Consider the following 16695-nt stretch of genomic DNA (forward strand, 5'->3'; position numbering starts at 1 on the left):
GATACCGATATTCCAATTCCGTGGTTCAAATTGTGCTACCGAATACCAACGCTGCGCAGGAGGCTGATCAGCACTTACCAACCTCTTTTATGTTCTCGTTCACAATGCTGGATAAAAATGCGCATGCCTCATGGTAACCGAACATCGCTTTGTTCGCGAATCATTATTCGATTTATGCTCAGGGAGAAATAGACCTTAAAGGTTGCGGAAAAATTGTTATAATGGAACCAGTCACCGCGCCAGTAAAGTGCATGCATTTCTACATCTATCAACTTGTGTTAATTTCAGCAGAAGCCTTTTCAGCCAGAGCATACAACACTGACGGAAGTTACTACCTTTCACCTATAATGTCTGATTGCCGGAGCCGTGACGATTTTTTCTACAAAATTTGGGTGGGATGTAAGACTTGCATTTACAAGGTTTACGGCAACCACTTGAAGGCACTCGCATTCTTCAGAAAATGAAATACAGAATTACATACAGGAATAACCATTGGCGCCGAGCTACTCTGTCGGCATGTCATGTGGTTATTAACACCCAGCATCTACGTCGGCATGCTATGCTGCTACATTTGTGTACTACCGACATTGACACACAGCTTCTTCGTTGGCATGACATGCAGCTACATTCTGTTTGCATGCGATATAGCAGGCAGGTGCTACCGAGATTTGTGTCCAGCTACTCCGTGACTTTGGTCTTCAAGCGCGCAGTTGATAGTGGGGCCATGTATACCGCGTTCGCGTGTTTTATACCTATTGAAATTGGGTTCGAATTACGGTTGAAGTTTGCCACTAACCATGTAAGCTGGGTTGTTTTATTCGTGTCTGGGTTGATTAATTACTCAAGTTGAATGATAAGCTTCGAAACCCGACGGTGCAACTGAATTATTAATGCAAAACGCACTTGGTAGTTGCGGTATGTCTCCGTATGTCTGATTAGGAATACTTCATGATTGGCGCCACTACAAATACAACTGCTCCACCGCCGTCGTCTACACATCTCCCTCCGGTCCCCGTCACCTGTCCAGCGTCTCAGGGTAGTTTCATACCGCCGATTACAATCATGCAATTAAAGAATGAACTCCTGAACCAACGGAGGCACCGGCCACGTCAGGTGTGACCCACGTCAACAGACCGATTACGCCGTGGCGCGGCCGGCGCCCGCCCGAGTCGCCGGGGTTTCCTTCACAGCGGCGCCGACGGTGTGCTTCCGCACGTTCTGACCACGCAAGTCAACAAACGCTCGCCTGCGTCACCTGACCGTGAATCACGGCTGTGCCGCAGCGGCCCCGGCGGCGGGCTGTTTGTCAGACGCGGACGGCGGCGGCCGCGGCCGGGGCCGTCTGCCCCCGCGTCTGACGTGACCGGTAACGCGTCACGCCGCCGCCGACCGCGCGGCCCCGCCACCGGGACCCCCCGTCTCCGGCGCACGCCGTCATGATGTAGCTGTGGTTACGGTGGTCGCTCTGCGGTTTTAACCTCTGCCACTTTTATCTTGTGCAGACGCTTTGATGCTCACACTGGTGGACCGTGCAGTCTTCTGGAAAATAGTTAAAGCGTCCTGGAGCCCAAATCGTCTTCTTTTATGTGCCATAAGGTGCAACAGGCGCCACCAGGAGAGAGGGTGGCAAACGTGTTCCCAGTCGTCCTAAAATTTGACGACACGCATACCGCGTGGCATGGAAACATGGGTTTAATCCCAGCTTCTCACTGCCTCCTTCCATAATCACGGCACCACAGCGCCGAGTGGGCTGCCCGTGGACACGCGCACAGGATAGCGTGAGACCTACCTGGGACGTCTGCTTGTTATGATACAGGTGACTACCGCCAAGCCTCTTCCGAGAAGCGGTCTGTCAGCCTCGCGAGTCGACCAAAACGTTTGCGCCGCGACGCCCAACTAGCATTTAGTTCGTTCGCGTGTTGCTTTTTAAGCGTGGCCAATTGGCCATTCGCTCTGAACGAGCTCACCCTTCAGATAGGGCATCAGCGTGGACATTCCCCCTCCCCCCAACACCAATTTTCCGAGCAGATTTAGAGCTAACCTCATGGCAATGCATCGAAATTGTGAGTTGATATTAGGGTTTGCACCCAATGCCTATGACGCTCTAAGTCCCTGATACCAGGTTGAAGTTAGACTGCGACGTTTTGGAAGGAAATGTAACCGGCTACGTGTGTAACTAGATTAGGCGTATTCAATTCAGATTGAAAACCCATTTGTATCCAACTTTTCCTCAGCAGCCCAGGGTTTCCTCCGGAATTGGTCATTTTGTTTATAACCACATCGCACACCTACTCACCACTATGACAGATATGTTATCTATCCAGTGAAGGTTAGTTAATTCACCAATATCGACGCGCCGCTGGAGTATTTCTTCAGCACACTTTGTGACTACACTGCTTCAGTTGTGAGTTGTTTTGAGGACTGAAAATAACCTATCTTGATGAAAACCCTCAAACGTTGTTCAAAACATTCCTCCGTAGCGAAAACTTGGCAACACCAATTCGGCGTATCCTGTGAACTTGGTCGACCGGTGGCAATGATAAAGCCTTGCCGCCAAACATGCGTTGAATTGGTGGTCCCGTTTCAAATGGCTGTCACGTAGTCAGCAGAGTTTTTAATTCATGGTCGCTGCCATGCTTAAAGCGAAACAGTACCATTTGGGGCTTTGGCTTTGCTTTGACTTGGTTTCGCTTTCAGTGCGGGGAGAAACAGGTGCATTATCATGGTTTGAACCAGGTTCAATGCAAAATAGTATCGTAGGACTGACCAACATACTGAAAGGTCAGAGCAGGTAATATGCATTGCTTTACCCTTGAAGGCCATCAACCTATCAAAGGTGGATCGCTGTCTTGCGAATGTACGTTGCACACTGATGTCACACTCTTTCCTGCATTGCTTGAAACGGAGGAAAAGCTCACTTCTAGCAAAAATCCCTCTGCCCGGCGACGGTGAAACGAATAAGCAGCGTTATCACTATGAGCCTGTGGATGCACTGTGGCGGAGGAGCAGGGGTCAGCGCCGCCTCAGTGGAAAGGCGGAAAACACTCGGTGACTGTGAACCGGTGGAGACACGGTCTCTGAGGATCAGTGAACGCACCACCATCTCTGCGGATCGGTGTTTGCCACCGCGTCTCTCGAAGGACGGACACACCGTGGGTGTGCATGGACCAGTGGGGAGCGATGTCGCAGTGGACACGCGGCGACTGAAGGGAGGCGACCACGGCCGTCACTGTAAACTGAACGGTGAGCGCACGTCGCCATGGAGCAGTGAACAGCGCGGTCACTGTCGAGCGGTTGACAGATTGTCGGTTGCGGGTGTAAGTACGTGATCAGTCGGCTACGCTGACGGCGTCCACCTGTCGTTGGTGGTATTCACACAGCGCAGGTCCGTGTGTCGGCGGCGCAGGGCGGCACAAATTGCAGAGCCGACAAGCGTGCACCAGGGGCCTGTAACGGGGCTGGCCATGGCTGGGGGGAACGGTCAGCTGACTGATCGCCTACGCCCTGCTGTCAGGGCCGTGCGACGGGCTGGCCACGGCTGAGGGAGATGGTCAGCTAGCTGATCTCTGTGCTCCGCTGCTAAGGACGCTTTCGGTTCGTGGCCGTGTGGACGCGCCGCCCATGTGCTATTTTCACCTGTAGATGGCAGCAGCGTCGCAGCCAGAACTTCTCGGCAGTCGTTTTTAAGTGGGCGTGTCGTGCTGGTCTATTATAGCGACAATAATCATGCCAGTACATGGTATTACTTCTAGTATCAGTACAGCTGTTGGCTGGTCCGTCTGGGTTTACGTCTGGATAGATCCGTCCGGGTTTACGCCTCAGCGTGCTGTGTTTAGGCCGGTTTCGGAAAACGTGATGTTGACATCAGTCGATTACTGGCGCTCTAACTGGCCGAGCAGTGTCGAAACCGCTCAAATATTTAAAGACGGCTCGCCTCCCTCGAACCTCTTGTTTAACGTTTCTACCTGTTCTGGCTGCTTAGATCTGGCATTAATCATAAGGAATGGTCGAAAACGGGCGAATTCACGACTATGATGATGGTGCATACTTACGCGCGACACTGTATGCGCGCACGCTGACACACGGTCTTGCCGTTGCGACTATCCACTTCCCCCCCTCCCCCCCCCCCCCCTGTCAGTATTGTTCTGCGTCGTGTCGCTGCGACGCCCGGTGGTCGGGCTCTAGGCCTGTTTTTCCCCCGCGTTCTACAGCTTGTTGGTGACAGAATTTTTTCGTTTCCCATGTCAATTGAATGCGGTTTCGTAGTGGTGACATGCATCAAAACAGGTATGTGCCGCTGATCAAACAGCCAGGACTTCAGTGTTTTAAAAACATTGCACCGTAATTTGCAAAGAATTGCGCTTCTTATAAAACCCAATGGTGGCACGATCAACCATTGTAACGATATGAGGCTGTCAGAAGCGTGACTGGCCGAGGCGGCCGTTTCAGCTCCCAAAGCTACACAATTTCCGGTTAGTTGACGTTAACCCACGCCCGGGCTGTGGACTCGCTCGTAAAAAGTCAGCTGATGGTAAACAATGATCGCAAAGACAAAATGAGAACATGAAAGCCGATCCCAGTCCCGCGCAAACGTCCGGACGTTGGCGGTAAACCCGCGAACTTCTACATCTTGTGCATGGACGTGGACGGAGCGGAATAGGAAGAAATAAGACACAGGAATAAGGCGCGTTTTTGGTGTGAGACGAATGAGACAATTGACGAGTTAACCAGTACGTGCGTGATGTCTTAACTTAGATAATGAAACCGAACGCCATCGAGAACATATTTGGATAAGAATCAGAGGTGTCAATTTGTAAATGATTGGGAGTAGGGGTAGGGGGTCGGGTCGAGGGCCCGATGACCTAGACCCTCCCCCACACATTTTTCTTCAAAGAGTTCATCCCATTTTTGAAGGAAAGGCAACTTATAATTCACATGTAAGGGAACTAAACCTAGTATTTAGTTTAAGCAGCGTAGCAGTCATGCAGGAGCGAATCCAAACTGGGGGAGAACTGCAGGTACGTGCCCCCTCTGATCAGAAAGCAAAGGCGCTCCTCTAGAGACCGCCTTGGGGCGCCGAAGACACTCTTCTATGGTGGCCATGGGTGGTGGCATGCATTTGGTTGTGGAGCATGGGGACTGGGTTAGTTATGAACGAGTTAGGTCATTCCCCTGTTCCGGAGCTTTCCAGTTAAACCTTTCAAACCTTTGCGCGCACTACAGCCCTAGGTGTATAAAGTTAATTGCATCGTTTATCCGCTTAGCAGCTACGATTTGTATCTGGCGGTGGGAGCAAACACGACTTTTTATTACGAAGGGAACGGTGTTCTTGTGTTGGTACATGTGGTGTTCTTGTGTTGGTGCATGCGCAAACGCCTGGCTACATTGACAAATCCAGTCACGGACTTTGGGACCAAGCCATTCGGCCAAATTTCATAGTGTGCTCCAATTCTCTTTCTTGAGATTATTAGGGCATGCACCACGTGTAAAACAGTGGCGCTTAATTTATGTTACGATTTTGGCGTGCTTTGCGAGCGACGTGCTTAAGTTTTGGTCTGAAGCTGGCGTTGTGCCAAAATTGTAATCTTAAAAATGTCCTAGCATCAACAGTTGTAATCAGCGTCATCATAATCAATAACGTCCCACAACGCTTAAGCCTGTTTAATATCCCATGATGCACAATGCAGATTGACTAAATGGATTGAGGCTTAAAGCAGCCTGCTTCAAGCGCATGCTTAAAATGCGCAGTACAAAAACGATGGGAATGGCATAGGCGCTGGTAGTGGACTTTTTGGCATTCAACTGAACTGTTTGGCACTGCATGAGGATAAATGCCCTCGGGCGAAAGTCCACCCTGATTTGGCACCGGTTCTGGCGCCGCACAAGGAATGAATCGCAGAAATATGTGTAGCATCCCAACGAACCATTGTTTTGGATGACAACAACCGTCGCTGAAGTGCCATGCTTAACGGCACCACTTTAACACATGCCTCTTGTTTTTGTCGCATTCGTCCGGCCCATGATCAAAAAGACATCTTTTGGTGCCCCAGTGGACTTTGGAACCGTACGCGCCCAAATGCCTTTGTGCTAGCATTAAAACGAATTTTAGTTTTCGCTTCGGGTAAATAAATTGTATGGCATTAGCTAGCATAAAAAAGATGTAATTATGCTGTCCTCATGCTAGATGCGTCTTGTACCACAGCATTTCCTTTTCCGAGTCCCGAGTTTTGCATGAGGATCCATGAGGATCACGCAGCTCTCACTTCTCTCACAAAGCATCCTCAGTTTTAGGTTTCGGTACAAAAGAGCGCACGGACAACCACGAATCCTTCGATAAGTGAAAGAGGAGATTGACAGCATATCAGTCCAGGACAGTTCATTCACTTTGCGGTGAGAATAGTACAGAAATTAATCTTGTCCAAAATCTAAGTCAAATACGAGCGCCACAGCGGTGATTTGCTCAAAGCGTCTTACGGTGCCATACGGCAGACCTAGGCGCCATCCCACTGGCTGTCCACCTTCAGCGCATTCAGAGAGCCTATGATTGGCGTTGGATATGAGGAACTGCGCATGCTGCTCCTATACATTCTTATGGATATTTCGATATCGCGTGCTCTTTAAGATGTATTCTTTTTGGACATTCGTATTGTCGTAAGAGTTTCTTGATTCTAGATTGTTCTAATAAGGCTATTTTTACTGTCTTATCTATGTGAATAATGTTCTTCGTTACCGCACTGAACAGCTTGCGTAATTTTGAACTGCTTTCCGTAAAAGTATGGGTGCAGCGTCGTTTGAACCAACCTTGTATCATTATCGCTGCCATGATATTAGCCTAAAAGCAGGGGTGTAGTTTTCTATCCATTTGGAAGAAGCTTGATCCCCCCCCCCCCCTCCCCGCCAACTTGGACTTCATCCTCGCAGCTTTGGGAAAAAGTGGACAGAATCCGCGGTTCTCCTGAAGTTCTTATTTCCAAAAGAGACCCTTCCTTACGTCCAAAGAGTCCCTGTTTGCAAAATGCTAGGCCTAAAAACAGAACCTCCACAAAGCCTTGGCCTTTATTGAGGGCCCTCTTGGGGTCAAGGGTTATACACGCCCCTTCAGTGGCGTAGCCAGGATTTGACCGAAGGGAGGACAAAGTGTCTGTTACAAGTGTCTTTCAACGAGTCTTAACATCCAAGCAGCCCTGTACTGGGGTCCAGATGTCTTAAGATAATCTCCAGTGGAATACATCTCTTATACAAATAGGCCTGGATTGATTTATTCGAAAGGCCGTTTTTGGCTGAGGGTCCTATTTTGATGGCTCAGTGCCGTTTTTATGTTTTAGAAGCCCTGCGGGTATCTTAAGCCACCAAAACTTGGCAAAGGGGCCCGCGACCTCCAGGGGGGGGGGGGGGCATAGCTCCATGGCGCTCACCCCATTGGTTACTTTATTGCGTACCTTCAAGTTAAGAGTACAAAAATCCCTTAAAGGCTCCTCCGGGATCCATACGAGCATGGGTAGCAGTGGACAGTAAGAAAGGGGTAGTCGCAGGGAGTTCGGTCTCATGAAATGGTACATTCGAAGACATCGGGCGGTCTCTGAAAAAAACTTTCAGGCTGCGCGCCTGCTCCGATTATGGAAAATTTTATATATTCTCATTGCTGGTTTGCTTGTCTGTCAAACATCCAAGCAACTATGCCAAAGGGTCTTTAAACCATCTGGCAATAAATCCATACAGTTAGACCATGGCACCCACGGCGACAAAAGTGCCAAATCCACCAGGTTTCCTACGATGGGAATTTTATCTTCGAAACAGCCTGAAGGTCATAGTGGTGCTCAGATTTCAAATAAATTGACATGGCGGTTATATAAGATGTGTCTCACACAGTCCATACATATTGAAAGCCAGATTATGCTGCCTTTCTTATAGAGTGGTGCAAATTGTCTGTGCCAATATTACCGCCTGGGGAGCCAAAGCCTAATCATTTCATTTCGTGTTGCCCCTTTATCCCTTTTGGAGCTCGATGGCGAAATCCCGTTATAGGCGGGGATGAATGTGTTGTAAGTGTCGTGTTGAAAATGCGTGCGCCATTAATGGGACCACCACATGTACGCGTAATATTAAATCGTTTTTGCGCGCCTGAGGTGTGAGCCAATTTCTGCTGAATGAACGCATGTCATATTATTTCATGCCAGTCTTAATGCATGGCAGTTTAATTTCTTGCGGGCCAGTTCTTCACCAGCATGACCAAGTGCTAAATGAACACATTTCAACTTAAGTTTGGCTTGGACACGTAATACTACTGATTGTTAGGTGGTAGCATTATATGCTGCACACGAAGGAGCACTCTTCTCTTGCAGTCTGATGGTCTGAATCAATCCCGAATCGTTGAAGTCCCCAGGGCCTCGCCACCAGTCAGCTGTTGAGCCCGGATTCATTTCCGCACAGCTCAAGTAAGAAAAACGGCGAATTTTGCAGTCTATTGCGCGCTATCCTGATGCAGCGTCTTGCACAATCATTGTCAACTATTGAAAAGTTCAGGGTAGTAGATACCGGGTCGAGCAAAGTTCAGTGCAAAAAAGACACGGTTGATGTACAACGTTGCCTAGATTTCTAGTTTGCAACAAATATTTGGCTGCCGGTAAATGAAGGTAGCGTGGCACAGGTGTCACAATAATGAACGTGTTTAATATTTCAACGAGCGTTGTGTCCGAACTTTCAGCAAGAATTTCCCGAGTAGTTGTAAACCTTATGACACTAACGGCATGTATCGGCTGATGGTAAACAGCTTACCATATCTCATAATGACCTGGTAGACAGTCAAAAACTCTTCTTCGCTTCGAACACACAACCATTCAGTTATGAATCCGGCACGTCATCGATTGAGGTTCTGTAACCACAGAGCATGCTGCGAAAGTCGGAAAGCTCACGACGTACCGTGCACGAACACCTTGATCCGGCACGCCGTGCGAGTTTCGCTTCTCTGAACAGAAAACGGGCAGTGGATCAGCTTAAGACAATTAAACAATCTTTTGTTTGACGCTGAGCTCATCAACATTAGCCCGATAGAATTTAATTCACCGATTTGTGAAAATAGGCCTTTAATACGTGAACCTGAACACGTTAATCACGTGAGCGTGAGTTAGCACGAAAAGTACACCGTAGAGCGGTCGTGCTACCTACGTCCTTCGCTGGGGGCTGGAAAGAGGAAGCATACGCCCTTTTTCCCCATTTTCGTTTCATCTTGCATCCTCGCGACGCCACATTTATCTGGGGCTGCATGCACCAGCCATGAGTGAGCTTAAGTGCCAATTGGGAGGGCTTCGTGCGAGCGGTCTTAGAAAATTGTATTCGTAGTTTCCCAGTATATCGCAGGCTCGCCTGCGCGTCGGTGACGAGATCGCCTGATGATTTATCGATAGTATGCTCACTAACGTAAAAGCAGCCGTCGCCTGCGTCAGTATCAGTTGTTTCCAGCGTCAGGTTGTTATCAGTTTCCTTCCCATCGTCTTCAGCTTTCTGCGATTTCGTTATTATTTTATGTGGTTCTTGTTAATTACGTGGGGAAGCGAAGTAGTTATAATATTGCAATACTGCAGAAATGTGACCGCTGATCAGACAGCCTGCATTGAGATTTTTCCAAAATATCATGCGACAACGTTTAAAAAAGTGCGCTACATATTACTGAAAATTTCAAAGAAGTGCGATCCGTACTGGCAAAAATATAAGCAAGGAACTTCGCCTGCTTAACGTTAAGACTCGCTTGATCTGTGACTTTCCTCACAACCGTTTGCTGTGAGGCGAACATCGCTGACTTAAACCGTGTTTCCCTGCGTCTGCTTATAAAAACAAACGCACCGTTTCATGTCTGAATAAAGATGTAAGCGAATAAAGCTAGTGAAACTTGTAGGGCTCGGAATCCATTAAGAGTTCAAGGCATTTTCCCGAGGAGAACATTTCCACCGCAATTGCACTACATGCCGGCAAGCACAGTATCGGCATGCTATTTTTACAGTGGAAAGACACCAGTAAGTGTGGATGCATTTAAAACATTTGCAGCCTTGGGTAAAAAACATTCGCGTGACCGAGCCATTCGTTGATTCATTGGAAAAACATTGGCACATAAAACAGCGAGCCTGTATGCGGCAAATCGCAGTTGCCGACAACATGCTCAACATTCAGCCAGATTCGGTGAGTGAGAAAAATTATTTAATGTAGCTTTGAACATGTGCGTTCGCAAATCCTTGCAAAAAACAACCTCCACACCCGGTGCTGCAGTCTTCATAAGCCGCGCGGCGTTGGCCCCGCCCCGACCTCGCAGCTGATTCTAGCGGTGACCAACGGGCAGACGAAAATTATCACACATCTAAAACAATACATTTGAGCCTTTTAGGACAACAATTCGCACATATAGAAGGTACCCCAGTTGTCACATATTTCACCTGAGCGATTTTTAGACTGATAAGAACGAACAAAATTTTACAGCACCATGAAGTGAGGCTGGAACCGGGTGAAGGGACTGGCAGATTAAAGGGACAATCTATATTTTTGTGGTGCTTTTATTGTTAATCTGTGCCGAGGACAGCCTCAAAATTATTTTTGAAAAATACGCCACAGTCTTATCTTCAAACGTTACGAATTTATTTTGAAGACCTTCGGAAGGATTTTTGCCGAGCCTCACTCAGCCCCCTGCCTCCCACCCCAACATAGGTTCCAGCCCCACAGCTTCGAGAAGAGAGAAGTTCGAATCTGGAGAGGTGTTTTTCGTGCGTTTTTTTTTTTTGTTGGTAGGTTGACTCATTTTTCGTTGCTCAGCCCTTCTCCCAATTAATTTGGCGTAACTACGCCTCTTTGCTTGCCCACTTCCTAGAATAATAGGTGTCAAATTTAAAGGTGAGATTACTACACCATATCCGATGTTTGTTTAATCTCTTCAAATGCAGAATGCGTGTTAGATGCCGACATCTGTTGTGGGCAGTTAGCGCACGACGCGTTCTATCCATATTGCTTTCCCAGCAAACGCAAGTTTTAGTTCGGGCACTTCTTACCCGCTAAATGCTTTGTTTTCGTGACTTCTCATCTCCATCTCTCTCTCTCCCCTCTTCTTCCCCTCTCTCTCGTCTCGTCTCTCTCTCCTCTCGTCTCTCTCCCTCTCTCATCTCTCTCTCCATCTCCTCCTCTCTCTCTCTCTCTCTCCTCTCTCCTCTCTCTCTCCTCTCTCTCTCTCTCTCTCTCGCCGAATAGCTGAATAAATGTCATGATTTGAATGACGTTACTATGACGTCATGGACGCTTGCTTCATATTGAAATGGTCTGCCCGAAATAGTCAGCCTATCTTCGTGGGCGTTTAGCTCAGAAACTAAAGGGGTTTAGATCTTGAGAAAGGCAGAGCTGTGAACTGCACCAAGTGATCTTTGAGATGGCTATTTCAGTTCAAAAAACTCCCACAGGTGTGAAGCATCCCCTTTTCGGCCAACCTTACTGTCAGCTCAGCCCTAAAACGAGTTCGGAAAACGACACCCCTATGCAGGGCATTGAGGTATCTAGTGTCAGTTGTAGCAGCACGTGATGAATCACGAGGGGCATTGCAGTGCTCAAAGCCACGACCTCTTGAGCACAGTTGCGGGTGAAGACTGCACAAACCGCGCTATGCTATTTTCATATCCATCCCTGATCAAAGACCTTCGGATGGGACTGAGAATGGCGCCTTGACGCCAGCTCAAGTCATCCCGTCGACGAATTCCCTTTCCTCGCCGCGGGAAACGTCCTCCTACTTAATTCCCGGTATCGGTCGACGGTGAGGCCTTGCAGATCTGACAGGGGCAAAAGGGAACGCATGAAAGGGGACTGTGTTAGCCAATCCTCTGATCTCATTGGCAGCCGCCCTGGGTTGTCTTATGAGCCGTTTTCCGCGTGCGTCTGCATTCATGGGAGAGAGCTGACTGGTAGTTTTTTTTGGCAGGCGCGAGGGCTCGGGCGACACGAGGAAGGGTGTTTTGCACTCAATGATTTTGGTGGAAGTGTGAGTGATACTTGTTCCGTCTTCTTAATAGACAGTCACACGCATCTGAAAGCAATGGTCATTTTAGAGGTTTGGAAAATTTTTCCTCACAGCAAACATACCTATCGATCCTGGACACCTCTGGCGCTTCGGAAGATGCCAGACATATCGCCAAGGGCACAAGACATAAGGGCAATCCGCCTCAGCCAAAGCCGGACACTCCGCCTCAGCCGACGCCGGACACTCCGCCTCAGCCGACGCCGGACACTCCGCCTCAGCCGACGCCGGGCAATCCGCCTCAGGTGACGCCGGGCACTCCGCCTTAGCCGACGCCGGACAGTCCGCCTCAGCCGGCGCGGACACTCCGCCTCAGATGACGCCGGACACTCTGCCTCAGGTGACGCCGGGCACTCCGCCTTAGCCGACGCCGGACAGTCCGCCTCAGCCTGGACGCCGGACACTCCGCCTCAGATGACGACGGACACTCTGCCTCAGGTGTACGCCGGACACTCTGCCTCAGGTGACGCCGGGCAATCCGCCTCAGCCGACGAGGGCGCATCACAGCTGGCGCCTCAGTCGCGCCGCTGGACGGCCGGCGACCTAGCTGGCGCCACCGCCGCGGCCTGAGCTTCTAATCGGGGTCAGGTGACGGCTGACGCGTGCACCGCTGATGAGGGCGGGCCGGGCAGCACGCGGTGGCGCTGACTCAGCGGGGCGGCCGCGGCCCATTTGAGTCGCCCGCCCGTCGCGAGCCCCGGCTCTGCTGTTTGTTCTGGCGGCGCGTGCCCGGCTGACTCCGGCGGCCGACCCGTCATATCGCGCTCACCCCGTCGGCCGCGGGCGCTCGCTGAGGCGTCCCAAGTCCGACGTGTCGCATATCTTGATCACGCCAGGGGGGTTAGACGCGTCGATGAAGCATATTCAGAGCGGCACCGGTAGCCGGACCCGCTTCATAGACGGGCCGGCGGGGTGCGCCAGATTGCTCTCGCCCGCCTCGACGAGCCGCGTGCGGGATTTATCAGTGCGGGCTCAGGTGGGCTCATGGTGCCCGTAACGTCCCCTGTCTACATGAGCCACCGGAGCACGGTTCTTTCTCGCACGGTCGAAGGGTTGTCCAGTAGATTCGACCCCTCGACAGCGCAGTGGACACTCATCCCACCGCCCGCGTGGCCACCTGTGGGTGACCTCCCCTTTGGTTGCCACCAGTCAGTCAGACATCGAGGCCCTTCTCCTCTCCACGGCCTCCCGTGTTCTCCTCCTCACCGGTGACGCCCCTCCCTTCGCGGCGCGCTGCAGCTGCCTCCCAGCACCAGTGACTTGAGGAGAGGCCGCGCCAGACGCCGCGGGACTAGACGGCACACCCGATTCAAACGCGTGAACAGCGTGTGTGAACAGGGAGCGACACCCACTGGCGGCAGCGACGACCCGTGGGGAGCGTCCGTCTTCCGGCCATATCAGCTGTGTTCAAAACGACACATTGTTTTTTGCACATTGACGGCACGATGTCCTGTTTGAAGCAGCTGACGCAAAGTTTCTAATGCCAGCTCAACGGAATTAATTGGCATGGTAGAGTGGCTTTATGACCATTCAAGGTCCTGACGAACAAAGAACCGTGCAACTTGGCTTTCAAAACGTCCATGCGCTGCAAGTGCTGTGTCGCAATATCGCTGACGTATTGGCCTGCGGTCGCCAAAAACTCAGCTGTTAGCTGAGCGTCGCGGGTCAAAACTGATTGGATTTCGGCATTGGCACACGGAAGCTTAGAAGCTTGGACGGCATGAGAGCTGGCGGAGACCACCAAACGCTCCATCGGGAGCCGCGCCTGGGAGACTGGGGGCGAGAGATGCGCGTGACGCCCATCGTGCCGTTGAGCGGTGGCCAGCGGCAACGCTGCAGTGGTGGGTCAAATGAATGGACTCCGCGACGTGGCCTCCCGGCTCGTCACGAACTCACTTTAGACACAAAGGTCAAAGGTAAGCGCGCCACCGCGGGAATGTGGCGAGAGGCTTGAAATACCTGCGTATCACTCACGCTTGCCGTCAGCCTGGCATCTGGGCCGCAAAAATGACGCACCACACTGAGCCCCGACTGAGCCAAAATGAATGCCGGAGCAATAGCCCTGGGAGCAGCGTGCTCTTTACTTCCAGTCCATCTGCCCGTGCGAATCCTGGCATGGGAAAGCCCATGCAAAGCGGAAAGCCAATGAAAATCTCCTTTCCGCCACATGACCCATTCTGGCAACGTAATCCGCACAAGCATTGGCTTGCGCAATGACGAGAGACGGTAAAATCATAAACAACTGCTCCCATATTTCGGAAAATTGTAATTAGCCTATGACGCCGCGTGGAACGAAACGGTGCGCGAAGCGTTCGTCTTATAATGGCTGACATGATTCACCACCGCTGTCGGTATCTAGGAGAGCCAATACCGCGACAGCAGACTGCATGCCTGATCCGACGGTCCCTTCACATACGCTTCACCCAGTATGCCGCATGAAATGTCGACCCGTGAGGATTCCCAACGATCAACAGGCGCACAAGATGGCAGTGGTGATGAACTCAGCCACGTTTAACTCAATGTAAAAATATTGCACTATTACGACTATCGTGCCACCACCTTACAAACTGGCGTGCAAATTGGAACAACGTGTCATAATTTCCATGCCGACCTACAGACCGCCTCTCACCACAGGTACTCTGTCTGTGGTTTCGCGTGCAAAAATAAGAACATGCCAATCAGTCGGGGCGTGTGAGCTTTGATGCTGAAACATAATCACACCATGCTGAGCGAAGCGAGCCCAACCTTGCACCTACCTGTCCTAAAAGCTTATCGTTCATCGCAGCTTCGCGAACAATTGTCACCCCTGCCTAACGAATACGCAAAATAACGAGTACAGCCCACACATCTGTGAGACGGAAACTTTGCTTATAAATGCATTTGTAGCTCCTGGAACTCCCAACAGGTGATCAGTAGCATGGCATCGTACTCACCAATGGTCGAATGAATGGTGAAACAGAAGAACATGGATCCCCAGAAGCCCCACGGGTTGTCATCCGGGTCCGGGTGCCAGCGCAACAGGTTAAACTGCTCAAAAGACGTCTCGAGGAGGGCATCGATCTCACTCTGCACCTCCAGCCGGAACTCCGTCGCGTTTACGACCGCCTCGGGATCTGTTCTGTTCAGCAGACGCTCTACCACGTCCAGCTTCAGCTGATTTAGGTCCCTGTGCTGCCCGGACGCCGGCTTTTCCAGGATCATCATCACACAGGCGCCGATCGCGTTGTACAACATGAGCACGGCGAAGAGGAAGATGTGGGTGAAGCCGCGTCGCGACCACCGCTTCATCTTGTCCAGCACGGCCAGCGTGAAGCGCTCGCCGAAGCTGAGGCTGCTTTTTGCCGTCTGAAAGGCGCCGTCCTTCACGTCCTTCATGCGACTTTGCAGGTAGGAGGCCACCTTGGTCTTGTCCATGCTGGAAAGCACGGCGGGCATGGTGAGGCCCCAGGGCTCGGCCTGAGCCGGCCCGGGCTGACGGTGGCCGGCCTCCAGGTCAGCTCGGCGGCCGGGCGGCGGCGAAGACGCAGCCACCACGTCCAGCTTCGGCGGCCGCCGCGGTTGCGGCGGCGTCGCCGCATGATCAGCCGAGTTCTTGCGACGCGGCGGCGGCGTCGGGAACACGCGGTCCGCCATAGTCTGCTGTCAGGCAGCCGGGGCTGCTTCCTCGGGGCACACTCCGAATGCTCCCTGGAGGCGGACTGAACTCTCCCTGGACGCACTTTGATCGCTCCCTGGAGGGTTCCGCGCACGCTCCCTGCACGCTGCCTGGACGTCTTCGACGGAGCGCGACCCGCCGTCGGCGCCACACCCAACTGGCCAGTCTCCGGCCACCGACTGCCAGTAACCTGGGGCGCATTTATAGCAACGCCGGCCGTGTCAAACGCCAGCGACCTGTGACGTCACCGGTCGGTCCGGGCACATCAGGCCGGCATCCGGGCCAGGGCCGGCAACATGTGGCCCTGTTCGGTCGAGGAATGCCCTACACGTGGTCAGAATGAGATGCTATTTTACGCCATCGAGGTGATTCCCATGCGACTTTTAGGGCTACGGCAGGGTGGGCTCGAGTACCGCACGGCCGAGGCCAGGACTGTCTTTGAAGTGCCTCATCCATTTTTTAACGCTACTGACCAAAGCTTTCTCACTAACGATGATGTAAATGATTAAGCAGAGTAAAATGAATCTTCAGAATCCACGGGGATGTCAATGGGGCTACAATGCTGGTGCGCGAGGTCAGACTGCACGGAAGTCACGTCGAACCGGTCATCAATCCTCTTCTGCGCCAGCTCCGAGACGTCATCACGTCCACGATTGTACTGGTGCCGTTCACGATCTACCGCGCCCGTGCCGTTTTGTGGGTGCATTAGACACGCTATGGCGTACTTTGAAATGAACTTACGGAGGACACGAAGGGTCGTCTGACTTCGTGTAGTTTGCCAAACATTCCTTCAACCCAAGACTTTAAACTGTGCCGGGTGCGATGCCTCACTCTTGGCTCGTTAGTGCTGTAAGCGTGAGTGCTGGGTGCGGTACCTCACTCTTGGGATGTGAGTGCAGTGTGTGAAGCTGTATGTAGCGATGCCTCACTCTTGGCTCGTTAATGCTGTAAGCGTGAGTGCTGGGTGCGGTACCTCACTCTTGGGATGTTAGTGCAGTAT

The 16695-nt window shown here is 51.5% G+C and overlaps 1 protein-coding gene across 1 annotated transcript in view; it reads right to left on the reverse strand.

The window, feature by feature from the left end:
• Window positions 1-15847, reverse strand: part of LOC119109210 (TWiK family of potassium channels protein 7) — a 38791-nt gene extending 22944 nt beyond the window's left edge. The window contains exon 1 of the mRNA XM_037232804.1: window positions 14974-15847. Within this exon, the coding sequence (XP_037088699.1) occupies window positions 14974-15673 (700 nt within the window). The 5' untranslated portion in view covers window positions 15674-15847. The remainder of the gene's footprint in view (window positions 1-14973) is intronic.
• Between the last annotated feature and the right edge of the window lie 848 nt (window positions 15848-16695).

The sequence above is a fragment of the Pollicipes pollicipes genome, unplaced genomic scaffold (genome assembly GCF_011947565.3).
Source record: "Pollicipes pollicipes isolate AB1234 unplaced genomic scaffold, Ppol_2.1 Scaffold_7231;HRSCAF=8579_pilon_pilon_pilon, whole genome shotgun sequence".
Lineage (NCBI taxonomy): Eukaryota > Metazoa > Arthropoda > Thecostraca > Pollicipedomorpha > Pollicipedidae > Pollicipes > Pollicipes pollicipes.